The 27,280-nt window shown below is 40.7% G+C and overlaps 2 protein-coding genes across 7 annotated transcripts in view; both read left to right on the top strand.

The window, feature by feature from the left end:
- The window catches only part of LOC118338690 (bromodomain adjacent to zinc finger domain protein 2B-like), a 52,120-nt gene extending 27,582 nt beyond the window's left edge, over nucleotides 1-24,538 (top strand). Inside the window, exons 3-39 of one of the 6 annotated variants that reach the window (XM_035675974.1) lie at nucleotides 859-1,023; nucleotides 3,253-3,432; nucleotides 3,921-4,052; nucleotides 4,196-4,389; nucleotides 4,512-4,727; nucleotides 5,076-5,675; nucleotides 6,438-6,499; nucleotides 6,602-7,068; nucleotides 7,272-7,550; nucleotides 8,518-8,578; nucleotides 9,804-9,912; nucleotides 10,061-10,162; nucleotides 10,985-11,195; nucleotides 11,425-11,517; nucleotides 11,603-11,664; nucleotides 11,980-12,045; nucleotides 12,907-12,972; nucleotides 13,191-13,235; nucleotides 13,696-13,722; nucleotides 15,143-15,208; nucleotides 15,385-15,525; nucleotides 16,568-16,822; nucleotides 17,352-17,575; nucleotides 18,053-18,127; nucleotides 18,301-18,535; nucleotides 18,633-18,695; nucleotides 18,780-18,924; nucleotides 19,052-19,707; nucleotides 19,971-20,259; nucleotides 20,436-20,591; nucleotides 20,748-20,902; nucleotides 21,049-21,254; nucleotides 21,537-21,672; nucleotides 22,162-22,308; nucleotides 22,513-22,802; nucleotides 22,978-23,121; nucleotides 23,240-24,537. In XM_035675974.1, coding sequence (XP_035531867.1) covers nucleotides 861-1,023; nucleotides 3,253-3,432; nucleotides 3,921-4,052; nucleotides 4,196-4,389; nucleotides 4,512-4,727; nucleotides 5,076-5,675; nucleotides 6,438-6,499; nucleotides 6,602-7,068; nucleotides 7,272-7,550; nucleotides 8,518-8,578; nucleotides 9,804-9,912; nucleotides 10,061-10,162; nucleotides 10,985-11,195; nucleotides 11,425-11,517; nucleotides 11,603-11,664; nucleotides 11,980-12,045; nucleotides 12,907-12,972; nucleotides 13,191-13,235; nucleotides 13,696-13,722; nucleotides 15,143-15,208; nucleotides 15,385-15,525; nucleotides 16,568-16,822; nucleotides 17,352-17,575; nucleotides 18,053-18,127; nucleotides 18,301-18,535; nucleotides 18,633-18,695; nucleotides 18,780-18,924; nucleotides 19,052-19,707; nucleotides 19,971-20,259; nucleotides 20,436-20,591; nucleotides 20,748-20,902; nucleotides 21,049-21,254; nucleotides 21,537-21,672; nucleotides 22,162-22,308; nucleotides 22,513-22,802; nucleotides 22,978-23,121; nucleotides 23,240-23,387 — 6,666 coding nt within the window. In that variant the 5' untranslated portion in view covers nucleotides 859-860 and the 3' untranslated portion in view covers nucleotides 23,388-24,537. Of the gene's footprint in view, nucleotides 1-858; nucleotides 1,024-3,252; nucleotides 3,433-3,920; nucleotides 4,053-4,195; nucleotides 4,390-4,511; nucleotides 4,728-5,075; nucleotides 5,676-6,437; nucleotides 7,069-7,271; nucleotides 7,551-8,517; nucleotides 8,579-9,803; nucleotides 9,913-10,060; nucleotides 10,163-10,984; nucleotides 11,196-11,424; nucleotides 11,518-11,602; nucleotides 11,665-11,979; nucleotides 12,046-12,906; nucleotides 12,973-13,190; nucleotides 13,236-13,695; nucleotides 13,729-15,142; nucleotides 15,209-15,384; nucleotides 15,526-16,567; nucleotides 16,823-17,351; nucleotides 17,576-18,052; nucleotides 18,128-18,300; nucleotides 18,536-18,632; nucleotides 18,696-18,779; nucleotides 18,925-19,051; nucleotides 19,708-19,970; nucleotides 20,260-20,435; nucleotides 20,592-20,747; nucleotides 20,903-21,048; nucleotides 21,255-21,536; nucleotides 21,673-22,161; nucleotides 22,309-22,512; nucleotides 22,803-22,977; nucleotides 23,122-23,239 lie in introns of all 6 variants that reach the window. The other 5 variants (XM_035675972.1, XM_035675973.1, XM_035675976.1 and 2 more) reach the window with 5 other exon arrangements.
- Nucleotides 24,539-24,937: 399 nt separating this feature from the next.
- The window catches only part of LOC118338693 (WD repeat, SAM and U-box domain-containing protein 1-like), a gene marked incomplete in the record, with an annotated part of 23,041 nt that continues 20,698 nt past the window's right edge, over nucleotides 24,938-27,280 (top strand). Inside the window, 2 exon segments of the mRNA XM_035675985.1 lie at nucleotides 24,938-25,720; nucleotides 26,187-26,370. Coding sequence (XP_035531878.1) covers nucleotides 25,323-25,720; nucleotides 26,187-26,370 — 582 coding nt within the window.

Here is a 27,280-nt window from a genome sequence, read left to right as displayed (position 1 = left end):
AAAAGCCACGAAGGCCTTTGACATATCAAAGGCCTTCGTGGCTGTGTGTGTGTGTGTGTGCGTGTGCGTGTGCGTGTGTGTGCATACTGTTGTTTCAGCTTTGTTTTATTGTGATGCTCTATCACACTATACTGTATATTTATGAATATTAAGAAAACTGAATAAAAAAATCACACATTAATTGTGAGATTAATTGTGTGTTCCAGTGTTATATTGTACATGTACTACACAAAACTTTTAAAATGTGTTAAACAAAACCTCCAGTTCATTATTGGTGTTTAATTGCGGTGCACTTGTAATCATTAATTTAGAAAGAGTTTTGTAAAATAATTACACAGTATTATTATATCTAGAGCAGGGGCAAAAGGTTATTTTTGATTATTTTATTATAGTTCCTTATATTTTATTTTACAATTAATTGATTGACCATTTACTCTTAGTCATTTACTAATTAGAGAAAAATGCCAAAAACATTTAATTTATAATAATAATAAGACATAGAAAAGCACCAATTCGTAATGTGTAAGAAGGTTAAAGCAGAAAGTTTTTGGCACTTTTGCTTGATTAATTACTTTTTGATTGATTAATTTAAAATAATATAGCTGATTAATGGACAAATCATTTCATCTTACCATCAAAGTACAATAGCTTTCAAAGTAAATAAACAATCACATTGAATTAGTAGCTCTTCTTATTTGTAGTGAACATCATGTTGCTGTCACAAAGGTAATTGTAGTATTGTAGTGACGTTAATTCAGATGTGTGTCAGATAGAAACTAAGTCTCAGTGGCATGTGTGGCATGTCCCCCTCTTTCCTTCTGGTGCATCTCTAAGTGTCGACTGGATTGTGTTTGACAGATATGGAGTTTGGAGAGCGGCTGGCCTCCCCATCATCAGCCCCGTCCTCCCTTCACATGGCCTCCTCTTCAGCCAGCTCCTCCCCTGCTCCACCCCAGACACCCTCCACCAAGTGCAGCAGCCCGTCGCCTAGCCCCGCAGGCAGCTCCCCTCTCACCGCCTGTGGTAAGTACACACACCCACTACATAGATGTACACAAAGTCAAGGCACGAGATCAGATATAGCTCACAGTTAATTGTTTTGATGTGTTACTTAGTTTCCAGTCAATAGATTTTTATCATTCTGTCCTCATTTTGGACGAGGTTGTGAAAATCATTTTAAGTAGGTTAAGGTTTGAGTGTGCAGTGCCGCAAACACATTTATAGTCACCCACAAAACAGCCTTAAATTCACAAGCTATTAATAAATGTAAATAAATGCACTGTTCTGACTTTACCGTTAGCCTGCGCTTTATGACCACACTTCCACACAAACCTCTGAGAGAAAGAAATTAAGAAGAGGCAAATCTATTTGGAGGAGCTGTCCAACTAAATTTTGTGGAAAACACTGAATTAAAATTGTGCAACAATAAGGGGGCTTAAGACACCTTCTCCCAGCCTTTAACATGTTTCAGACAATTTTGATAGGAATGGAAAAGCTGTTGAATTAATAAATGCCAACAATTAAAAAGCTTTGTACGCCCTTGTGGATGTCTTTTGACAACCTTTAGCTCCAGTTTATCCTGTGTGATTTGACATGTCTGTCAGCCTCACAGTGTGCTTGCAGCCGCCGACATCCTCTTGTTTTCTCTGAATACTAATTGTGGTCAGGGCCATTATGCATTGAGCAGCGGTGATGCATAAGCTGTCAGATTACCCCTGACCACAAAATAATGTGCAAATTTACATACTGTGGTTTGTGATTATTTTTTTTTTCTCCTTCATGATAAGATGCCCCAAAAAGTAGTGTTTTTCTTTGTCATGCTATCACAATGAAGAACACATTAGAGACATTCTCATAAATTATTCATTTTCAGAGCCCCACACCAAACGTGCACAGAAATTTCTCAGATAATTTATTTTGGACTGAACACTAAATGCTGAAAGCACATTGGCACCTCTGTAGTCACATTCACTGTTATGACTATCAAGTAAATTGAGTTCTTTAACGAGATTTCTTATCCCCTGTGCGAAGTAGAAGAAAGATATTGCACAACCAGTTGATGGTAACACCCCTTTGAATGGAATCATACTCAAGCTTTTATATTCTTAAAAGCTTTGCAGTTTCTTTAACTAGGTGAGACAAAAAAAAAAGAATATATATGCAGCACTTCCCAGTCTAATTCCATGTTTGCATCTTAGAAGAGGCCTGACCTGATTATTTTAAAGAATCTGGTGGAAGATTTCACAGTTCCAGTACAGCAGGAGTATATGTACATTATATAAAGCCAAGGCTAAAACCTTAGCAGCAAGATAATATATTGTATTTAGACCTTTTGTTAATTTCACTGTAAGGTTAGTAAGGATTACAGTTTGGCTTTATGGTTTAATATATATACAGTTACAGACAAATACATGTAAAGCTTGTAAGCCAAATGGTGTAAATAATTTCTCAGTAAATTAATGAATCATATCCACTGTTACCTTGCCAGATGAAGAGCAGATAATGTCCCGTCACTACAATAGGACAATATAGAATCAGACATGGTGTTTACACAGAACAAATTGACTGGGCTTTGCTTTTATCATTCCTCCAAGCTCTTTGTTCTTAACAAAAAGTAGGTGTTAGATCTAGTTAATTGGGCTAGACTGGTGTCTTTGATAGAAATAGTCCTGATAACAAACACTGCTGTTATAAAAGGAAAAGGTCAACTCGACATCAGTAGCACAGTCCTTTATTTGAGAGTACTTTGAGCAGGTGTCCTTTTCTCCCGACCTTCTTTCTTTCATTCAGTCATTTTCGTTCTCATTTATTTTGCGGGAATCATTATTCTATACATCAAACAGTGGTAATCCACTAATAATTTGTAATAAGTTTCTAAACATGAATGGGTGTGCCAGACCCTGAATCATTAATGGTTATCACTATGAATAGATTCTCAGACTCAGACGGCTGTGTCTCTTATTTGCGGGAGCAATTTTGAACAGATCAAGCAGAATCCCTAGCTTAGTCTTCAGTTCTCTGTACTCTGCACTTTCTTTCTCTTTCCTTTTTTTGTTTGAAGCATAAAATATTGTCCTAAGTGGTCCTTAATGGTGTCATGGTATTGATGAATATAGAAATTAATTATTAAACCATGACATGTTAAATCCATTGTTGTGCACTGTACATGTAATAGTGAGATTAAGTGATTCATATATACATTAATAGATTTATATTTTAAGAATCCTTCAAATTGTGTCTTTTGTTCTGCAGGCCATTTGCTCCAGATAACGGGGGATGAACGTTTGAGTATGTCCGGCAATGGTTTTCCTTTAGTCAGCCATCCGGCTTTTGGGCTCTACACATCAAGTTCAGGCCGCTCTGAGTTTGGAGGCCTAGGAAGTCTGGGTTTGTCTGCTTTGGCTGCTCACTCCCAGTTCGGTGCATTTCCAGGTAGGGAAGCTCAAGGTTCAATGTTTTATTTTATTTTATTAATGGAGGTGAGGAGTCAAAAATGAAAATAAAAATTGACTTAATGGTAAAGTCTGCCATGAAAATTCTGTTGGGGCCTGACAGGATTATATCTTTAGTGAAATGCTGTATACTTTTGCCTCGTCCATGAAATGCAATCTACATGTAACAGTATGCATTAACTTATGTTGTCAACCTTTGTTCCAATGGGGAAGGGAAAATGTGAAACTGCTCTTTGGGAACTGTTGCTGTAGCTATTCTACCAGATGACCTCTCCTGTGACTTTTCAACTTTCAATATAAAGGGATGTCAGTGGAATACACTTGTTATCAATGGGAAACTGTATTTTGAACTGGGTGATTAGTGCTGTTGGATAAGGTTAGATAAAGCATGCTCTGGCAGATTGGATTCTTCGCATATCTAGATAAAGTTTCTATTTGTGCCTAACTGTACACTCCCCTCCACTGCAGACTGGTGGCGGCCATCTGAAGCACATGCTAGAGGAGCAGCAGCCTTCTTCCCCCCTCTTCTGGGTCTGCATCCTGTATTTGCATCAACCTTCAAGAGCCATGATCCCATTAACTTGCAGTCACGTAACTCAGGTGAAAAAAAAAAAAAAAGCTATGTTGTTGTAGTCTAAAGAGGCTCTACAAAGAATGATTCCATAAACCTATTTTTGCATAACATTAAAATGCTTCTATTAACATTATGTTTTAACATTGTTTTCCTAATGTCATATTGCCAGTTTCTGTAGGCGTAAATGGAACAGTGAATGGTAGGAGTGCCTCTTCTCCTACTGGGAAGTCTGCTGTGAACACCAGTTCATTTCCAACAAAGGGAAACACGGAGAAAACTAAAGCGAACAGTTGTCGGACTCTAAAGAGCAGCCAAGACCTGCACCAACTGCACCAGAAGAACATTCAGAAAACAATTGAAAAGGTTAATACTGTATGAAGCACTTGAGTACAATACACTGCATGAAAACTCACTTCACTATTGAAGTGTCCCTGGCAACCTTTCTCCTGTTATCCATATAAATATGGACTTTTATTTTCATTCAGAAACCCACAAAAAGACCACTAGAGAGCTCTAGTGTGAGTGGCAGCCAATCGGGATCATTGTCAGATAGCTCCAGTGATGGTGAGGGGAGCAGCACTGACCCTGATGACATGGAAGAGGAGGACGAAGAGGATAATGAGGAAGATGAGGATGATCGGAGCAATGACAGTGAGGACTCTGATTCAGAAAAGGACAGTCAACGGAAATGGAAAGTCAAGGTAGGTGTCTCTAACTTGAACTTCTGGTTCTGTTTAAACATTTAGCAGCATTCTCAGTTTTGAAAATGAATGGACAACAAAGCTTGCTTTTTTTACTTTATCGAATAATGCATGAAAGCATATTGCTAGAGTGGTATGAAACTAGTAAAATAAGTTATTTTGTAAGGTTTTGTGTCCCTGTGTAAAACTGTCCTCTGTTTAGTAAATGTTGGATTGTCAGAAGCAGCCATGGTGGTGGGTGGCAAACTGGATGTATTTGCTAGCTGACAGAGCCGCCACTGTGAGACTCTCAGTTGGAGCTGACATGACATGCTGTCTTCTCCCCATTTTCCTCATCCTCCTACTCAGCGGCTGACACAGAACACTTCTGAGAGTAAAAAGAAGAGACCTTCCTCGGCCGATCAAGACAATCACCATGACATTGTTCCTTTGACTTCCGTTTACCGCCTCCAGTCCTCTTCTCATCCAGCTGGCCTGCCACAGTCCACAGCACTGTTCCTTCAGAGCTCCAGGACCGCAGATGAGGAAGGCCAGCAGCACATCAGTGTCATCCAGGCCACAGGGTTGGCAGCCAGCAACAGTCCTCTAGCACAGTCCCACAGGGAGGCCTCTCCTCTGCCCTCCAGGTCCTCACCCAACCCCATCTCCTTCTCCAGCTCACCAAAGCACCGCTCTCATTCGTCCTCCCCAAAGCATAGCTCCTCTCCCAAACCTCTTGCTCTCTGTTCCCCTTTGAAGGCCCTGTCTCAGTGCTCCTCACCCAATCCTCTCTCCCTCTCTTCGTTACCCAAACCACCATCGCTTTTAGCCTCACAAAAGCCCCAACATAAACCAAGATTCTTGATGCCCTCTCCAAAGCACAAACAGCTTGTTGATGGCATGAAGGAGAGCAGCGGAAACCTTCCAGATGCAAGATCGCTACACTTGAACAGTCTTAAATTGAAACAGGTGAGTTTTATTTGTTATTCACATTGTTGCATTGAAGCTGAATTCTGCCTAAGGTACAAAAACAACCTACTGTACTGAAGCATAAATATATTCCTCATCCTCTTTTGCAATAAAAGGAGCTCTGTTTTTTTTAATTGTCCATCATTGTTTCTGTCATGAAATAAATAACAATCTGTGGGTTCCCAGTGGGCAATAGAAAATGAAGGCTTATACACATTTATCAGGGCTTTTATTATACTGCATGTGAGTCTGACCGCTACATGACTAGAAGTGACAATGAATTTAGCTCTGCTGGGAATACTTCACAAAATTGACAAGCAATTAGCTCTGTTATGCTTTGGGATGTTTGTTATCAAGAGAGAGAAATCGGCCTCTTTTAAAGGACTCTGTTATTGTCAGTATTTTGAAAAGGAAGGAAAATGTAGCAGTCTATAACAAGAGGGTTTTAATTCATATGATGGTGGTACATTAAATACAGGCTTTTGATTGCCAGAGTATGACAATAGCAACAAATACAAGTTGACAGCTAAAGTCGCAGGATGGCACTAAGCCAAACAATTTGAAAATATTTCCCACAGCAGCCGTTTTTTCTTTACTGTTGTTGACAGGCTTGAGTCTGCTCTTCATTGTCCCTCTTTCTTATTACACCTTAAATTCCTTCTTTCACAGCCCACAGCGATGTAATGTGAGTGACAGTTTGTGTAATTACTTCCTTTTTTTAAAAAATTTGTTTCCCTTTCTTTTTCATTTTTATATATGAAGCCCCTCCATTCCAAGGACTCTGTGAAGCAAGCTTTCTCCCTGCGACCTAAGAGCCAGAACTGGTATAAAAGTCACACAAATTCAGCACCCTTTAAATCTTTGCTGACTCCGCATAAACTTTGGTCAGATACGTTGAGCAGTCATTTACTGTCTCTCCCACACAGCATTGACACCAGCCTGCTGCTGAACCACCACCACCCTAATGGAGCAATCCACAACGCAGTTCAGGATGCCCCCTTGGCCCTCATCACCAAACCCCGCAGCCAGAGCAGTACCCCTGGTAGAAAGCCCCTCCTGGCAGCCGCCAGCCCTCCGTATCCCATGCCCATCAACTTGAGCACTGGCCCCAAGGAGATGTCAGGCAGCTCCGCTTCCCCGCTTAAATCTTCTGCCTCATCGGGTCTTGCTCACAGACCGAGCAAGACTAAGAGTCCCAAGTCTCCGCGTGCAGGGAAAAGCCTCTCTAAAACCAACTCATCCTGTCCACCTGTCGACTTGGTCAGAAGCAGTGAGTCTGATATCCACAGCAGCAAGGACTCAGACGACTCTTTAGGAGATGACTACGATGACGACGACGATGAAGATGATGAAGATGATATTGAGGATGACGATTCTGGCAGTAGCCTTTCAGGTTAGATTAAACAGACCCTTTTTTAATTAAATACAGAAAATGCTATTCATAACATGTTATTGCCGATATAAGCTGTTAAATGAAGCGGCTTCTATGAATTAGTAGTGCCCTGTACTGTATGGTTTAGTTGTGAGAAGAATGCTAATTAGGATATCATTTCGCTCTCTCTCTGTTTGCCTCTGTCACGCTGGAATCCCCTGCAGAGTCGGAGAGTAATCTGGAGAGCGACTCCGATGGCTCTGAGGATGATATGAAGGAGCACGGTGAGACGGAAGCTGATAGCGACGCAGAGAGGACTCCTAAAGCGTCTTCTAACAAGTCCAACTCAAACCTCTCAGCCAACTGCTCCCTGCTTAACCTGCAGATCATCAAGCCTCCTAGTTTACCGAATAGTCTACTGAATGCCACCACAGTGAACAGCTCAGGGGCACTGAGTAACCACCGCACCCTATCACCATCCTTCACATTTGCCACACTGCCAGGTAACAAATCTGTGTGTGATTAAACACCAAATACATCCAGACTTTCAGACCATTTTCAGGCTTCAGGAAAGTGTCACTCACTTAGATAACAAAGCAGGATCGTGACCAAGTCAGCATGGTATTTATTTTTCCCCGCACTTTATTTTGTTGTTAGTCCAGGCTTTTTTTGTACAACCTTTCACTGGAAGAGGACGCTTATTTTTCCAGTATGAAAACATGGATGTTCATTTCTCAGTAGTTCCAGGTTAAAATGAGCCCTCTGGAAGAGATCTGTTGCGTCATTGTTTTGATCGTCCCCAGCAGTTTTTGCTTCAATAACCCAGGCAGATGCTTTGTATATCGATACAGAATGAGTCACAGAGCATATCACATTACTAACAGAGATGGATTCTGACTTGCCATAATGGGAAAGTATTCATTTCTTGTTCCATTTAGTCCTATTGCAGAGTAATAGAAGAATGTCACAGCTGTATGATGTGATTTACTTCTGATGATCTTAGAGAAAGATTTACAAACGATTACATTTCTAAAATAAGGAATTTGTATTTATTAAATTTAAAGTGTTTTATACTTAGACCACTGAAGTCACATAATAGTGGTGAGGCTTGTTGCTGTACAAGCTCCATTCATGTGTTTGTAACCTATCTTATGTGTCAAAAGGTCTGAATATTGTTTATTTATTGTTCATCTGTTAATATTTTGTGTTAATGTTAATGCATATAGGGTGTTGCTGACCCTAAACTGAGCTAACCTATTATGCTGTACCGAAAAACAAATTCCACTGACTGGTCGTAACTATCCACAATAAATTGATCTAACAGGGACTCCTTCTGTTGGGGGGTTAATATTTGCAATAATATGTCCCCCTCCTTATATTGTATAGTGGATATATCTGTAAACATGGCAGATTTGTGGATTTCCCCCTGGAGGTGTGAAAAACGCTGAGTCCTTTTCTCCTGTTTTCTAGGATCAGGGAAAAGGAGGAGAGTAACAGATGAGCGAGTTCTGCGGTTGCCTCTTGAGTTTGGGTGAGCTATTGTGCATGTTTCATACTTTATATTAAAAGAAACAAAGTTTTGATGGTCTGACCATCTGTCCTTACTGTTGTACTTCCTGCATTGTTTGTTTTTATGCAATTGGTGTTATAGTAAAATGTCAGCCCACTGAAGGCTGACAAGTGACCTTTGCTAAAAGGTTATCTTTACTTTGTGGTGCAGCCTGAGACACATGATCACCCATGACAAATATTATCATACCTCCAGGTTTGCCACATAAAACAGACAATGTTTTGGAAAACGTCATTTTTGATCAAGTAGCTTTCAGTGTTGACACATTCACCCCAATAAGAAAAATTAAAAGACACAGTCCATTATCTTAACAAGTACTGTCATTAGGCCATGGGCAAGATACTTATCTGTCATCTTTAGTTATCCACATGTAAAAATGTGTAACTATGAATGTGAATGTGAAAAAGATGTTCCTGAAAAAGAGAGCATTGAAATCCGTCTCAATAAATAAATACTGTAAATGTAAAAAAAAAAAAAAAAAGCACAGCTAGAGTTCTTGATTTGAGAACAGTGACGTCTTCATCAGGAGCTAAGTAGAAGTAGACCACAAAAAACATCCTTGCTTTTACTTAACTTAAAAACAATCTTGAGCAGTAGGTCATAGTGGGCAGGAAATGAATTGAGGCCCAGCAGTTCAGCATCAAGGGGTTAATTGCATCCAGCCTGCAACACAGACAAGCAACATTAGCAGCTCCCTGACCACAAACTCTGCAGCAACTGGATCAGAGCCCCTTTCATCTTGTAGGGATGTTTTTCATCAGCAGGTTCACAGGAAACAGAGGCCACAAGACTATATATCAGCCCCCTGCTCTGGCTGGGAGAACAGCCTTCATGTCTTTTCTGTAAGCCATGGCTGCTCTCCAGCGGAGCTCATGGGAACTGAGGGGTTGTCCCACTTGGCACATGGCCATTTAGGATTGTGATGACTGAAAGGGTCAGAGGACGACAAGGCCACAGACTACACAATACACTGCTGCACAGACATAATTTACAGAGTTTATCTCCTTATTTTTTTGCTATAATGAATGAGTGTATCTGGAGTGAACTTTTATGAGAGAAACATTCAGCTTATAAAGTATATATTAATGATGACTGAATACAGCTGTACATTGGTTATATATATATTGTTTGTGTATTAACTGCGGTACCTTGTATGTACTTTTTGTGCAATTTCTTTGTTCCTCAGGTGGCAGAGAGAGACCCGAATCCGGACTGTAGCAGGTCGTCTACAAGGAGAGGTAGCTTACTTTGCTCCATGTGGGAAGAAGTTGCGTCAGTATCCTGATGTAATGAAGGTAAATCTACAATGTGTAGCTTTAGATAATTGCACATGATCAGTATGGCATTAATGGCATTAGTAATACTATGACTGATTAACCAGTTAATATAACTGAAAGTTCTTAGCTTTGTTTTAATTAATACATGTTATTATTTTGTCTTCAGTACTTACTCCGCAATGGAATAACTGAAATCTCACGGGACAACTTCAGCTTCAGCACAAAAATTAAAGTTGGTGACTTCTATGAAGCCAGAGAAGGACCGGAGGTAAATGTTTGTTTTAATCATGAAAAAGTAAAATATATGTAATAATAGTAACAGTAATGATAATGTAAGAAAATATAATACAATGTAATGTATATTTCCATCTGTCTTTGTAGTCATGTGATTTACCCCAAAAAATTTGCAATTGATGAGATTGCAGTGGTTGGGCTCCACTGGTAGAGCTGGCTCCCCATGTACCAAGGTTTAGTGCTCGCTGCACCGGCCATGGGTCAGACTCCAACTTGTGGCCCTTTGCTACGTGTCATCCCCTCTCTCTTTATATAGAGGGTTCTTTATATTAAAGCAACAAGGAACTTTGATTTTGTGTTGATTCTGGCAGCTCCTGTGGACAAAAGCAGTAGTGTTTCCACCGCCTCGTTTCATTTATTTCAAGGAGAATCCAACCAAATCCGACCCAGTGGCAGGCATTAAGAGTAACCATCCAGAAATAGCCAGTCTTCTCACTGATGGTCCCATTTGCTTATGTAGGTCGTACAGAGGTATTAGTAGGAAATTTTGACTTTTTTATAAGCCAACATGAAAATCCATTTAAATGAAGTAGGTAATCAGTCTATCCATTTTTAGTTCTAATTGTTGTTAGGGTTTTGGTTGTTTTTAAGATATTTTGTTTTTTTTTTATGCCTTTATTTGATAGGGCAGGTGAAGTAAAGAGAGAGTGAGTGCGGGGACACATGCAGCAAATGGCTGCAAGTTGGAATTGAACTAGGGCTGTTACGGCAAGGACTCACCCGACATGGGTTGCGTAATCTACCAGGTGAGCTTTGTTGGTCTTAATCAGTCTCTGTTTTCCTTCTAATAACCCAGGGTTTACAGTGGTTCCTGCTGGCAGAGGATGAGATTGCTCCCAGTATCATAGCGATGGATGGGAGACGCAGCCGTTGCACAAAGTCTGAGCACCAGCTGATAGCTGATGGCGCTGGGGCCAGACAATGGAAATCTCATCCTCTTAATATTGGTGAAAATAACTTCCAAGATGTCAATGATGCCAAGCTGTTACGCAAACTGGAGGCTCAAGGTCAGTTTACTTAGAAACCCCCAAAAAAATCAAGTTGTGATAGGTTCTTTGTAGAATCACATATGGTAAAAATCATCTTAGAAGAGGCAGCAATCTTTATTTCTCAATAGGCCATTTGCCATTAATTTTAATTTGAGGGCATTAAGTGGTCTTGTGGGTCAGTTTTTGTTAACGTTTTTAACTCGGTAGTGTCTGCGATTTCAGTAACTTGTATTTCATCATGTTGCAGAAATAGCTCGCCAGGCAGCTCAGATCAAAATGATGAGAAAACTCGAGAAGCAGGCCATGGCGCAAGCAGCCAAGGAGGCCAGGAAGCAACAAGGTAAAGATCTGCTGTCCAGTCCGATTCTTCTCTTAACACTACATGATAATGTTGTGTGCACGCCTAATTTGTCGCTATCTTCCAGCAATAATGGCTGCAGAGGAGAGGCGGAAAAAGAGGGAGCAGATGAAGATTCTCAAACAGCAAGTAAGGATTTCTCTTTTTGTGTGCATTGTTTAATTTACCGTGCAAAGCTTCATAACTGTCTGCAGCTGCTCTGTTCATATTCAGTTTGTGCGCTCCAAGGTGAAACGGTTTAAAGCACAGTTGAATTGCTTTTGAAGGAAGTTGCTATCATTCAATATGGTGCACCTTCCTCATCTGCATAGACCCACTGTACTTCACCCCACCCCCTGCCATCCCCCTTCCCGTCCCTAACCTCACCCCCACCCCCTCCACCACTCTATAACATGCATGACTTAACAGTTAATTCATTTGATCTTGCCCTCATCCTTTTACCAGGAGAAGATCAAGCGCATTCAGCAAATTCGTATGGAGAAAGAACTCCGTGCACAGCAAATTCTCGAGGTTTGTCCTGAAAGTTATTGCAGAAACATTCTAAAACACTTCCTTTCTGCTGTTGATAGGATTTTTTAAAAACCCAACCAAAGGCTATTCCTAAATTATGTGGTCCCACTTTTCGTCACATCTAGTGAGTACATGTGACTAATGCTTAATTGGTTTTTTGCAAAAGTGCCATTGAATATGAAAATCTCCTCAGACCGTGATGGAGCTTAATACAAAATACAGTATTTCATTAAGTAAGAGGTGGCCCAGAGTTTACCATGGCTAGGTGAAATACCTATTTTGCATTCCCTCACTAATAGAAGCTGTGAAATATTTTAGGTTTTATAAATCAAATTTCAGTTGACACGCTTGGCAAGCGGCTCTTAACAGGATTTTGTTGGGGCTATAATTACTGATAGAAATTTTGCTTAATTTATTCTCACTGCCTGCTGGTGTTTCATAATAACTACAGCCAATTTGACTTTCAGTGTTAATAGGAGGAAATAATCATCTCATTGCTCAAGATTTCAGTGTGTTAGATTTGATATTATCAGTAAGCCACTGGCTCTATTTAGCTTTCTATGGAATATTTTCTATCGACAACATTAACAGATAAACAAAACAAAAATACACATATCAAATGTATACATAATATTAAGTACAACACTTAATTAATATTTATTTTACAAACCAAATGTATGAGTGTTTTACACATTTAAGATTCTTTGTTATTTTCACTTGATATTAATTAAGAAAAATATCTTCCAAATCAACTGTTTATTCACTGAAAGCTTCCTTGTGGTGTATGTACTCTGTGTGTTTAATCGTTCATCAGTTGCTTCTGTTACGTGACTTGAAAACATCTGCTTTTCATGTTTTCAGGCGAAAAGAAAGAAAAAAGAAGAAGCAGCCAATGCCAAAATATTGGAGGCTGAGAAGCGAAATAAGGTGAGCAAGATGACATTCAAGAACAAAGTGTTGCTTCTGGTTAGATCATCACTACTTGTACCTATAAAAAGTTTTCACATTAACTCAACCAAAGAAGTCTAGAGGTCCTGTAACTTTAGCATGCTGTTCTATATGAGGAGGCCAGACATTTGTGTGTATGCGTGAGTACTATAAATGCTTCTAATTGAGGTCATCTTTTTTTTTTTTTTTTCTTAAAGGAGAAGGAAATGCGCAGACTTCAAGCTGTCATACTGAAGCACCAGGTAGGTATTTTGTCCACGACCACATTATAACAAAACCATTCTTACTCTGTGCTTAAGCTGAATGTCCTGGAGATGGTTGCTAACTGATGATCATTTGTACTAGCCCAATTGAATTATTTTGTACACTATATCCTGTCAAATTATGCTTTGGGATTCTTGGGTGTGTTTTTATTTCAGCTTACCATAGACCTTTTTTACAGCAGCCATTTTGACATGAAATAGTAGGGTAAACACAGGAGTTACATATGATACTAATTAAGGTTCTGTTCTATTCAGGTCAAACAGAGTCAGGGTGCTGCTGCATGTTTTAGTTTAGTATAATTGGTAACACCTGTGTTTACCCTACTATCTCATATCATAATGGCTGCTGTGAAAACGTTCTATTGGTTGGATTTTTCTTGCATTGATTTTCTTGTGTGATTTTTCTATTTCTTAATACTTTGCCAACTCTTTCTACCAGGAGTTGGAGAGGCATAGACTAGATATGGTATGGGTATGTTTGTTTCTGTACATTTAACACCATATTGTGAACGTGTCGTGATAAATGGTTGCCATCATAGCAATGCGTAAAGTGTAGCGTTGGCTGCAGTCATACTACATCCTTTCGCATGGCTTTTCCAGAACAGTGCACTGCATACGTCTGTGCTATTTGTCTTTCAGAGGAAACACATCCATTATCTGCCAGATATGATCAAAAATGCCTTAGCCGCACAGAAAATGTAACAGGATGCAAAGCACTCTGATAGACTGAAAGAACATTGTTTTTGTTTTGAATTGATTAAATTTAGGCACTCAAAATCCTTTTACTCTGCAGCATGTGAGCCAACTTTATAATCCATTCTATCACCAAGTCAATATACAGTTTGTATTCTTGCCAGGGATTTACACCACTGAGTTAATGGAAACGAAATTCTTATTTTTTAACTTATTCATTTTTATCATTTGAGATTTAAAGGTCCAGTTTGTAACATTTAGAATAATCCATCGGCATAAATAAATATATTATTCATTTGTTTTCATTAGTGTATAATCACCTGAATATAGGAATCAGAGTGTTTTCATTACCTTAGAATGAGCTGTCTGTATCTACAGAGGGAGCGGGTCCTCTTCTGTGGACTGCGCCATGTTGAACTACAGTACAGTCCAATTTCTACAGTAGCCCAGAAGGGACAGGCACTGGCTCTAAATAGGGCCATTCGCGTTTTTTTGCGAGTTTTACGGCTACTATAGTTTCTCCTACACAGGCCTGTTTTTATTCCCAGGTCGTCAAATGGAGACATGAGCAGTGTTCAGTTAATTGTAATTTGCAACTTCACTGCTAGATGCCTCTAAATCCTACACACTGGTCCTTTAAATGTCTTACCATGGTTGTTCATTTGCGTCATTATTCTCACTAAATATATCTTAACTGTAAGGGAGGCAATGATAGCAGAGAATAAGTTAAAGTATAATAAGTTAAACGTACTCTCAGGGATGTATTGATAGTTTCATACTACCTTGTCCGTCAGTTGATTATTAATTCAGTGTTTTGCTTATCCCTGTAACACTTAATATTTGCTGCTTGTAGTTCTCAAACTCTTGGCCTGTACCTTCCAGTCTGCCGCTTGCCAACATGCTCAGATGAATAATTGCTGTTTCTAACTTTGAGCTTTTGTTTTGTGTATGCATCACTACCTGCAATATAGCTTTTTGTCTGTCACTGTGTTCCATTTGGTTTAACTGTTGTGTTTTTCAAGTTTAACTAGTACGATGTGCAACATTTTTATTGTGTGATGATTGTGACAAATGGTGATCCCGTGTTTCTTCTTCTACTGTGCATGGCATTGGGTCATACTGTGTATTGCACATATGAGCCCTTTTCTCATCCAAATGTTAATAGAATCGAAACTTATGTGTCTGTTTGCCAGGAGAGGGAAAGACGCAGGCAGCACATGATGCTCATGAAGGCTGTGGAGGCCCGTAAGAAGGCAGAGGTACGTAACGACTTATGTGCTCAAGTTCTTTTGTTATTCATGTGCTACACTGTGTTATTGTGTTTTCTTTCCCTTAGTAATTTCATGTGAATGTGCTGTAGTCTGTAGTGGTGGGATATGATAAGACAATAGTCTGCAGCGATGTCAATTACACTTTGTCTTTGTCTTGGCTGTAGGAGAAAGAGCGTCTGAAGAAAGAGAAGAAGGATGAGAAACGGTTAAACAAGGAGAGGAAACTGGAGCTCAGAAGACTGGAACTGGAAAAAGCAAAGGAGCTTAAGAAGCCAAATGAAGACATGTGTTTAGCAGATCATAAGGTATTCACACACTGTGTGCTGCTGGCAAATGATAATGAGAGTCCGTGTATGTCACCATGGATAGCCTCCATCTGTGGAGTAGATGTGTGTGGAAAGATTGGATTTTCCAGCAGCACAGGGATTTTTTTGACATGGAAATCAATCAGTATAATCACTGTAGGAGCTATAGGCATGGAGATTAGAAATGCTTTTGACAAATTTATGGTTTCATTGTTTCACTATCAGATCTACCAAAATAGATGCATAATATCACTGAAAGCATCTGGAATTGATTAAAAAGAAAGCAGGTGTAGGTCAAAATACTGCCACCAAGTGGCTACTGATGCCATAACACCAACCAGAGTATTACTGATCAGATACATGTAATCAAAGAATTCTTTTCTCTTTATTCATAAAACATTTTTACCGGACAAAACAATTAATACCAGCACTGTAAGAAAACTCTAGAAAATGTAAGGTAACAGTGACAAAATAGGTAAAACTATGATAGATTATGATATTGTTGTCTGGGCTCTATTACAACTAATACTACAACTATTGCTTTGGCAAGGCAAGTTTATAGGACAAGTCAATCAGCAGACTAAACATTACAGTGCAGCCTCTGTGCAGTATAATAGTCCCAGGTCTAACTTAATAAAATGCAGTGACAAAGTCTTAAACCCTGATTGAAAAAAAGAACTGATGGTTGGAGGAGATCACATGTTTTCTGCGAGTTTGTTCTGGATATGTGGAGCATAAAAACATAATGCTGCTTCTCTGTGTATAGTTTTAACTCTGTGGACGATAAGTAGACATATCCCAGACCATCTGAGAGGTATGGGCAGTTCATATTGGAGAGGCAGATTAGAAATCTATTTTGAACCTAAAACAGGGACAACAACAAGAATATTTTGCAGACTTAAGTCCTTTAATTCTTAATTAGCTCTTAAGGTGATAGGATGCTGATTTTGTGATTGTGTTAATATATATTATTTGTGTACAGGGACTAGAATATAATCATCTCTATAATAATGATGTTATAATGGTTTGTATTTTTCTGCAGCCACTTCCAGAGTTGTCCCGGATCCCTGGTCTGGTCTTACCAGGAAGTACTTTCTCTGACTGCCTAATGGTGCTGCAGTTTCTACGCAGCTTTGGGAAAGTCCTGAAGTTAGACCTAAATCCACACATGCTTAACTTAAGTGACCTTCAAGAGGGGTTGCTCAACATTGGAGACAGTATGGGCAAGGTGCAGGACCTGCTGGTGAGCATGCTCTCTGCAGCTGTGTGTGATCCTGGAATACCTGCAGGTCACAAGGTGAGAGTCTGTCAGTGCACTTTAGTTTTTTAGTAGGGTTTTTGAATTGTAAAGGGTCCCTGTACTGTAATGTACATGTGTATATGTGCACACATACAAGCACGAGACCATACCTGCTACTTTTAGGTCCCCATAAAATGTATTGATTCGGATGTAACTATTGCACAAATAGGCAGCACCTTTTACTGCTTCATTTATTGATTTCCACTGCTTCTGTAACGAATATTCAGGCTCTGTCTAACTAAACAAAGAGTCTGTTTAGGAGGGTGTCAGTGTTCAGGGCTGTTAGTACACATATACATTTAAAACCCATACAAGGACCAAAGATAGCAAGAGTGTCAGCTAAAACATCAATCATAGTTTCATAATAACCCCCACAGCACTCAAAAAACTTTACTTAACAAAGAGACAATTGCCTAAAAGGACAGTGTTTTAGCAGACTCTCTGTGTGCTGTTATGGGCTTTTAACTTGGTGAAATAATGAAGCATTTGTTTGTTCATCATTTTTGAAACACTCTATTTCTATCAGAATAAGACTGCCTTGGGGGACCACCTGACTAATGTGGGGATCAACCGAGACAATGTGTCTGAAATCCTGCAAATCTACATGAAGGGTCACTGTGAGCACACAGAGCTGGCTGCTCTGGCCCTCAGTCTGAGGACCAAGGACTTTCAGGCCCACAGCCCTTCACAGAAAGCCTCCATGCTAGCATTCCTGGTTAATGAGCTCTGCTGCAGTAAGGCTGTGATTAGGTGAGGTGTCTTTGTCTTTATTACAAATAAAGCTAAATGTTAATAGACTATTCATAGTAAACTAAACCAAACCATGAAAATTTCAATAAGTCATTTTAAGGCTCTGATACGTTTGTGTTAAATAAATCATTGGTGACCTGTGAAAATGATTCAGTGCACTGTATAAACAAGTGTTCCTTATGTGCCTGAAGCAAACAAGTTAATCTCTGTGCCTGAGAGTCAAAAGTATTGGCGTGTTTTATTCATGGAGGCTTCAATTTTAATGGAATAACAGAAGTATCAAAGGGAATACGACAAACTGTGGCCTGATGGACAATTTCACAAGGTTGCATCAAACTACGGGTCATCAATTTTTCATTAGTACTGGAAACACTGTGAAACACATCTGGTGCACAGTGTGGTTCAAACACATAATGTTCTTGTTATTATACATAAAGGTCACAAAATTGTGTTTCAATATTGTCTGATACTTTGCAGTGAGATCGACAAAAACATAGATCACATGACCAACCTGAGGAAGGATAAGTGGGTTGTCGAGGGGAAGCTTCGCAAGTGAGTATTTGCGTCTGCATCTAAGCTGTTCTTGGAAGATTCTGTGCTTATGTTTGAACATTTTGTGTTCGTAAAGTAGATGACGATTCTAAAACAATCTGGTTTACTCAGCCAGTCTAAATTGCACATGAACATGTACTCTCCATTCTGAGTGTCCATTTTTGTCTTCCAAGACTGAGGAGCATCCATGCCAAGAAGACAGGGAAGAGGGACAGCAGTGCCGGAGGAGAGGACAACCACACCTTTGTCATCCCCACCGCCAGAAACAAATGCAAGAGGAAAGAAGGAGACAGTGAGGAGGACGAGGACGAGGATGATGACAGTGAAGACCAAGGAGATGATGACGATGAGGAGGAAGAAGAATTGGTGGGAAAAAAGGGAAAGAAAGCAGAGATATGTGAAGAAGAGGTCAGTGACAGCGTGATGCTTTAACTGGAACTAGTTGCTAAATCAGTGTTTGTTATAATAAATGTCAGCCTCACACTAATGAGATCTTTTCATTTAGGATGACAGTGTACACTCGGCCAGCATGGAGGAGCTGGAGAAACAAATAGAGAAAACATACAAGGTAAGTTAAACCCTATGAGGTACTACTTGTTGTTCTCAGGATGAGCTCATGAATTAATTTAATCGCTATACTTTGTCTCTTTAGCAACAGAGTCAGATCAGACAGAAGTTATTTGACTCATCTCAGTCACTGCGCTCCATGATAATCGGACAGGATCGCTACAAGAGACGTTACTGGGTCCTTCCACAGTGTGGCGGCATCTTTGTGGAAGGCATGGAGAGTGGTGAAGGTGCCAACCAAAACTGATAGCTCAGATTTAATTCACTTGTGTACTGTACTACTACCTTCAGTACAGAAATGTTAATGTTTTTTTGTGCACTTTGCCTGAGCTGACTTACCTGTTTATTCTGACACAGGTTTTGAAGAGGTGGAGAGAGAGAAGAAAAGACAGTGGACAGCCCAAGTGATCAGAGTAAAAGAAGAGCAGCTAGAAGAGACAATGAAGCCCGTGGTCTCCAGCCCGACACAGAGCACAGATGGTGATACAACCACACCAGAGAACCAGCAGGACAAAGACAGTCTCAATCTCTTCCTCCAAAAACCTGGCTCCTTCTCTAAGCTCAGCAAACTGCTTGAAGTGGCCAAAATGGCTCAAGATTCAGACATCAATTCTCACAACAGTCATTCTGCTAAAGTCGCTACCACTGCTTCTTATCCCACATATCCCACCTCTCAGACAGCCACTTCTCAACAGGGACTGATAGATAAAACAGATACTTCAGTGCCATCTCTGCTCAAAAGCAGTCCCTGGATAACCTGCAGCCCTCAGTCGATCCTTCACGACGACCAGCTCAAGATAATGACAGAAAAGAGCAACCAGTGGTTTAGCCTCTTTCCCCGCTCTCCTTGTGACGAGTCCTCGGTCACCTCTGGCTCAAGCCCTCCAGCCTCCACCTCTCCTCTGCAGACCATCAGCACCAAATCCCCTTCCTCCCTCTCCCCTAATCCCCTTGCTTCAGCCAGCTCCAGCGCTCCTGCTGGGATCAATAACATGCAGCTGTCTGTCCTTCAGGTTGGTGGATAACAATAATGCTATCTTCCATCTCAGTCACAATTATTTTAGATCACGTTGTGCTTTTGTTAGTACACTGACACGTGTTGTACAAGTATTATTCTGCATTACATGACCATATTTCCTGTGTTACAAATGCATCAGCGCAGGAGAGCTGCGTTGGAAAAGTTGCACACATTTAATTGCTATCACTATGTCGCCTTATACATTATGCATGTAGTGAAATAGAATGTTTTTTGAACTGTGTGTATTTTCCCTCTCAGCAAGTAAAGTCTGGCATTCATCAGAGCAGATTGACACTGTGTGACATGTCCAGCGCAGTGACAAGTCCCAGCCTGCCCTTCTCTGGTGCTTCTCTACCCCCCATGCTGGATCTGGTCTCCCAGCATGCAGAGGGTAACAGGAACAAGGTCTTCTTCCTGGCAAATAACAACTCTGCCAACAAGAGTGAGACCCCAGAGCCCTTGAGTGACAAGTCCGCTTGTGGCTCATCCCCTGCTGCGGAGGTGGCCAAGAACCAGGACTACCCTACTCCTCAGCCTATCCCCGAGGGTAAGAATGGCCTACTGCCAGTGTGCACAAGTGGAATATGCTGCTCTAAAGACATTCACTGCCCAGACAGCAGTGGAATACATGCTGTCAGTCAGTTGTACTATTTCTCTATGTTTGCTTAAATTAAACAATTATGTGACAATAGTTTTTAAATATGTGCATGTGTGTGTTGACAGAGATGCTGTGTGGCTGGTGGAGAATGTCAGACATGGAGGAACTGCACCGTCTGGTTAATGCCCTCAATAGCCGAGGCATCAGAGAGAAGTTCTTGCAGAAACAGATACAAAAACATATGGAGTACATGACCCAGCTCTGCGCTAACAGCAACGATGGTTAGTCCACATTCCTCCGCTGTTAACAGACAGCAGTGTTACACAAGTATTGTTATTTGACCTTTTGCCGTGTGCCACTTGGTTGCGATGAAATTAAATATGAGCTTTCAGTAGATGGCAGTTTGCTATAATTTTTGTATGTATCTGTGGTGGCAGTGATTGATGTGGCAGAGCTACAGAAGCAGGAGGTGAGTGAGAAAACAGTGGAGAGCTGGTGCGTCGAGGAGCAGGCCATGGAGGTGGACATTAGCCTGCTGCAGCAGGTCGAGCATCTGGAAAGGAAAGTCATCTCTGCCAGCCTCCAGGTCAAGGTACAGGCAAACAAGCATCCCACTCTTTCATCTACTCTTTGATTCACCAATATATGCTTGGATGCACTCCTGTGTGCTCATTTTGTCTTGTGTCAAATACTGTGTTGCGATGAGTCGATGACCATATTTCACGATGTCTTCCTCAGGGCTGGATGCATCCTGAGCCCCAGTCAGAGAGGGAGGATCTGGTCTATCATGAGCACAAGCTCTTTTCTTCCTCTGCTCCAGAGAAGAAAGGACTGAGAGAAACCAGCCAGGAGGAACTTCCTGGCTCTGTGGTGCGGCGGCCCAACAATCCCCTCGATATAGCTGTCATTAGGCTGGCAGAGCTGGAAAGGAACATTGAGCGAAGGTATCTAAAGAGACCCTTAAGTGCAACCTTTCAGATCGGACTGGATAATGTCACTGTATGTGTTCCGTCTCCATCCTCTAGTAGTGAAGGGAAAGGGAGATTCTTAACCTCCGAATTTGCTGCTTTTCAAAGTCTCTCCAGTTAAAGATTGTTTCCCCCTTTACTTATTTTTTTCACTGGCTGATATTGGTTGTTAATGGCATTGTCAGTCAGTAATGTTACAGACTGTATATGTGATTGCTGTACGGTTATACTGCAGTCTCACTTTCTGTGACCTCAAAGCAGTGAGGAGGAAGTGGCTCCGGGGATGAGGTCGTGGCGTAAAGCCCTCGGTGAAGTCCGCAGCTCAGCTCAGCTGTCACTCTGCCTTCAGCAGCTGCAGAAATCCATTGTATGGGAACGATCCATCATGAAAGTGGTTAGTAACTCCTAATTACTCTCTCATAATCACAGATTTGTTTATGTTTTATAATACATATATTTAAACAGCAATGTAAAGCGCGCACTGAAAATGTCCCTCATAATGAAGATCATTCTTTCAGACTGCATGGCTTCTCGTTCCTTTCCATAAACACTACGGTATAAACCATTAGTTTGCTCAATTTATTTGATCCTTTCAAAATACATAAGAAAAGAATCAAGGATAACACAATAAATCCACACAGCCTGTGTTCCTTAAAGGAGGGTTGTTGTTGTTATGCAAAAGGTGAAATAAAGGAAAGTTGTGTTAGCAGCATCAATTTACAATACATCATTACCAGGCAACAACCATATCACATAATAGCACAATTAGCAACAAATCAGCATCATTCACTATCTCTGGAAGCAAAGAAGCGCATAAATCACTAGTTTTCACAGTGATGTATCTCAGTTTGAATTCATAAATACATATATTTGGTGTTTTCAGCACTGCCAGCTCTGTCAAAAGGGGGATAATGAAGAGCTGCTCTTACTCTGTGATGGCTGTGACAAAGGCTGCCACACATACTGCCATAAACCCAAGATCACTACAGTACCTGATGGCGACTGGTTTTGTCTCACTTGTGTAGCGAAGGTACACCAGCATGCCCAGTGTTTATTCACAGAGCTTAGACTTAAAAGTCCACTATTACAGTTCCACTATTATAGTTTATTACAGATCTAAGGAGACGTACCCCATGTAGTCAAACAATAAAGCAGCAACATTAATTTGATTGGAATATGATGTATGTTTTGTTTTGTGCGTCTCTACACCAGCTTTCTTTGTATTCTGTTTTAGGAAAGTGGTCATTCCCCCCGGAGCAGGAGGCAACAGAGCCGAACAGCTGGAGGAGGGAAGAAAGGCAGTGAGGTAAAACGAAATAGTAAGCCATCTGCGGTAGGAGAGCTCATCAAAGAAGAGGCTGCCAGCAGCAACAGCGTGCCAAAGAAAGGTACCAAGGAGTTCAAGAAGAGGAAAGGAGACGACAGCCCACCCGCCTCCCAGGCCAGGCATGACAGCCCTGCCTCCTGTGCAAAAAAAGCCAAATCGGCCAAAGACAACGACACGAATGGGCTGGCGATGTGCCGGTACGCAGACAGAACAGCATTTACTTTACTTCTTATTTTTAAAATCTGTACAATTTTAATGAGCTCCTGTGATACATGTCATCAAGACAATCATCCTTGTGCAGTCAAAACATCCATTTTATTTCATGTCCTTTCATATCTGCTACTACTTACACTTGCTACTGGTTCTTTCCAGAGTGCTGCTGGCTGAACTGGAAGCCCATCAGGACGCTTGGCCCTTCCTCACACCGGTCAACCACAAAGCTGTCCCCGGGTACAGGAAGGTCATCAAGAAGCCCATGGATTTCTCCACCATCAGAGAAAAGCTCACCAACAACCAGTATGTTTGTGTCACTGTCGCAGTATCTTTTTTCACGTGGATTTTATGTCCACATGCTTTTACGTATTTCACAATTTACATATAAATTAAAAGTTAACACCTTTCCTAATAATTACAGGTACTCAAATTTGGAAACTTTCATCGTTGACGTCAATCTGGTTTTTGAGAACTGTGAAAGATTTAATGAAGACGACTCAGAAATTGGACGAGCCGGCCACAGAATGAGGAGCTTTTTTGACAAACGATGGACTGAACTGCTGAAATAAAAAAAATAAATTCCAGTGTGGACTGCGCTACTCTCTACATATCAGACTTCATCTTTAGTGTCTGAGGCCTTCTCTTCACCTGTGACACTAAATCAATACACAGTTATAATAATACTGATGTGCAATGGACGTGAAAGGACACATTTTCGTGCAGAGAAAAGACACTTCATGGATTAATATCTTAAAGTGCAATATTGTTTTCTTTATCAAAATGCACTGACTCTTGGACTCAATATTGTATTTGCGAAACAAGGATTTCCACTGTAGATAGGTCATTGGCTTTTTTTTATCAACAGTACTTCAGCTTAGTGTATATGTGTGTATTTATTTTCTGATGTATTTATGTTACAGTCAGTCTTTAGTAAGAAAAAGCAGGAAATGGCACACAGCTTTAAAAAAATAAAATCTAAATATTGTTTTATGAATTATTGAACAAGCCAATCCAAAAAAAAATGTTTACAGCTTTTTTGACAATAGGGTGCCAGCAGTACTACTGTTCATTGACATTTCTGGGTTTAATTGTGTGAAATACAAAGAAGTATCACTGTCACTATATACAAGTCCTGTTTCTAACATGTACAGAGTGTACAGTACACAAAGTACAATCTTGTTCAATATATTACTAATGCATAAGGATGATTGTAGCACTTCATATGTCTCATACTGTATTTTGCCTGTGCTGAATATCCACTCAAAACACTGCGGTCTCCTCAGTATTGTAGTGCCTGACCTCTGACCTCTAAACAGCGTGTGGACGAGTGTGTGTTTTTGTATTTTCAGTGTGCGTACTGTATGTGTGTCCTGCACAAATATACTGTAGGAAAAAACCCCTCACACAAAATGTAAAACTCTTTAGAGCTTTTCTTCTGAAAAGAATTGATGTGGTGCATATAGTGTGTTTCATTTCCAAGCATTTCCTTCAACCAGAGTCTTGTCAGACATCCCGTGGACAGACGTGAAACCTGCACTGTGTTTAAATCCAGCTGGGAGTCAGACTGTGTCACGGTCCACCGGCGGCGTCTCAAGACAGCTGAAGTCAGAAGACTTGAAGTAACTGTATTTTATTATGAATATCGTGAAATGAGTAGCAACTTTTGTGGGAATATTATTTTTGAATAGTGGGTGTGTGGCACAGATAAAATAAACCTGTTTTTTTTTTTCAAAATAACACTGTTAGGTCCTCATTATCACTTTGTTTAACACAAAAAAAATGGCACAAGATTTACTTTTACATAGAAAACACCATCAACAAATAAAACAAGAAGCATTGTTACAGATAGTTACAGTTAAAAGTCTGGATACATTTTCTCATTCAAGTGAATGTGGAAATGTATCCAGACTGCCTCTGACTGGTGCTGTGTAGTCAAAATGAACTTCACCTCTTTTAACTACAACACAGAATGCTGCGTTAACATTCATTTGAGGATAACTGGGTATAATCCATTAATATATAACACTATTATGTGTACTTCTACTTTTGAACTTGATAATACTTGAGTAGTGCTTTGGTGTTGTTATTTTAGAGCCAATTCAAATGAAACAAGTACATATAAATAATTTTCCTCTATGCGACTAGTGGACTCTCAAACTAAAAACTGTCGACTATGAACTTTGTGTAACAATAACTCGGCGTCACATGACTGATAACAGCTGTGGAAGATAAACAGACTTTATATGTGAGCTGCACGAGGAGGAGGAAGTACTGTGAAACTATCAGAGACACACGAGGAGCGACGGTTCAATGCTCTCCGGTTTTGTATCTTTTTCTCTATTTGAACCAAAACATTTCACAGCTGTCAACACACGCAGCTTCCCGTCAGGTGCTGTTGTAACTCCTCACTCCTCTTTCGTTTTCAACAGGCGCATATTTGAGCATTTTGCGCCACCTTGCGAGTGAACCGCTCCCTCTGTCACACCACACGTCTCTGTCACAAGATGGTGTCAGTAATTGTCACTCTCCGACAGCACACCGACGAGGTCAGCTGCTGTGCCTTCTCTCCATCCCTCCTGGCCTCCTCCTCCGGGGATAAAACCCTGCGCCTTTATAACACCACAGACTTCTCGGAGCTCCCTTTCTCCCCTCTCTCGGGTCACGGCTACGGGGTTCACTGCTGCTGCTTCAGCTCGTGTGGCAGCTACCTGCTCAGCTGCTCCACGGACGGGTCCGCCATCGCGTGGAGCTCGGAGACAGGTGAGGTGCTCGCGGTGCTGCAGCACCCGGGCCGCGCTCCGCTCCGAGCGTGCGCACTGGCGCCGGACTCCTCCCTCCTGCTGGCAGGGGCCTGTGATGGCACCGTGGCCCTCTGGGACTTCCCATCCAGGACACTGCGCAGGTACAGTGTGAGCCGGAGTGAATCACATCAACAGTTCAAGCTGCATATCCAACAGTATGTAAGGTTATTGCCTAGTTGGAGTCTTAAAGTGTCCGTATTGTAATGTTACCAGTATATTCTGTACAGAGACACAACCAGTGTTGTGTTGTGTATGTTTGTAAGACATTTTGTGATGATTATTCTTGATTAGTTTGCCTTTCAATCACAAAACAATTGTGTGTGATTTTCATCTTTTGTGATCTGTCACAACTTCTACAAGCATCCTCAGGCCAGCTAATTAAGACTCTCCCAGGTGGTTTAGACCAATCTCAGTCTAGGACTCCGCAGCCTCATCCAAGAGTGTTTTCAAAGAGCTGGTTTTTTTTTAAGCCAAAAATGAAATTATTCCAGATCAAGTCCTGCACCTTGTCTACTGGTGCTGTTCATAAAGAGTTCTAACCCAAGTTGTAAACCGAATCTGCTGCAGATGCGGTGCAGTGAGCGAGGACAGTGTCGTGGCCTGCTGCTTCTCTCCCTGCAGCCAGATGTTTGTGACCGGCTGCACCCACGGAGACCTCAAGCTCTGGGATACGGACATCAGTGTCCTGCATGCTGAGAAGGACGCCCACGACCTGGGAGTCGCCTGCTGCAAGTTCGCCCCGCAGTTTAATATTGGTGAGTTGTGAGTGTTTAATGGTTCAGTTCAGACAAATCACACAAGAAAATCCGTTTTCCTTTATTGCTTGTGGTTGAGATATTTTCTGCACAGTGGAGGTGAAAGGAGGCGGGTTGGTTATGGTGCTAAAAGCAATAGGACAAAAAATTACATCTTAACCTCAACTAGTGCTGAAACAATCAGTGGGTTGATGCAAAACTAATCAGCAACTATTCTGATACCTGATTGACTATTTAAGCCATTTGTCAGGCAGAAAATTAAAAAAGTCTGAATAGCTTCAGACAAAAGAAGGGTTCTTGGAAATCAAGTTTTTGATTTTCTAACTTTTCATTCATTTCCAAAATAGTTTGTAGCTTGATGATCAAAATAATAGTAGTTAGAATAAACATAAAAGCATCTTAAGTGCGCACAGACCTCACTGTGGACAGTTTTCATTGGAATAACTTTTTCAGCTGTTCTTTTGGGATTTTGGGTGAATGCATTTAAAGTAGCAGCTACAGCGTTGAATCATATTCTTTAAGATCATTAAGTGTTTGTAGTGCTGCTGTCTTGTGACAACCACACGTCTCATAATAATCCACTTTTCATGAGCTCTGAAACGCAGCCCTGTTTCCAGCTTCGTGACGATGCATTTACCAGTTTATCCAACAGGGTGTTTATTAAGTTTATTTAGTTTAAGAAGTAGGAGAATTAACTTTGCCAAAAAAGGAACATCTAATCTCCCTAATCCAAAAAAAATCCATTCCTGGTTTTCACTGGACAGGAAGGGTATGGAAAAAGTAACTAGTAACTAAAGCTGTCAGACAAGTCTAGTAAAGCTACAGTAATGTAGTATTGTAATGTAAGTACCTCACATTTGTGCTTAATTACAGTACTTGAGTAAACGTACTTGGTTACTTTCCATC

This window comes from Morone saxatilis, unplaced genomic scaffold (genome assembly GCF_004916995.1).
Source record: "Morone saxatilis isolate NCDOM2014 unplaced genomic scaffold, NCSU_SB_2.0 Contig5, whole genome shotgun sequence".
In the NCBI taxonomy this organism is placed as follows: Eukaryota; Metazoa; Chordata; class Actinopteri; family Moronidae; genus Morone; species Morone saxatilis.
The sequence above is the reverse complement of the archived record's forward strand: the minus strand, read 5'-3'. Positions and strand labels throughout refer to the sequence as shown.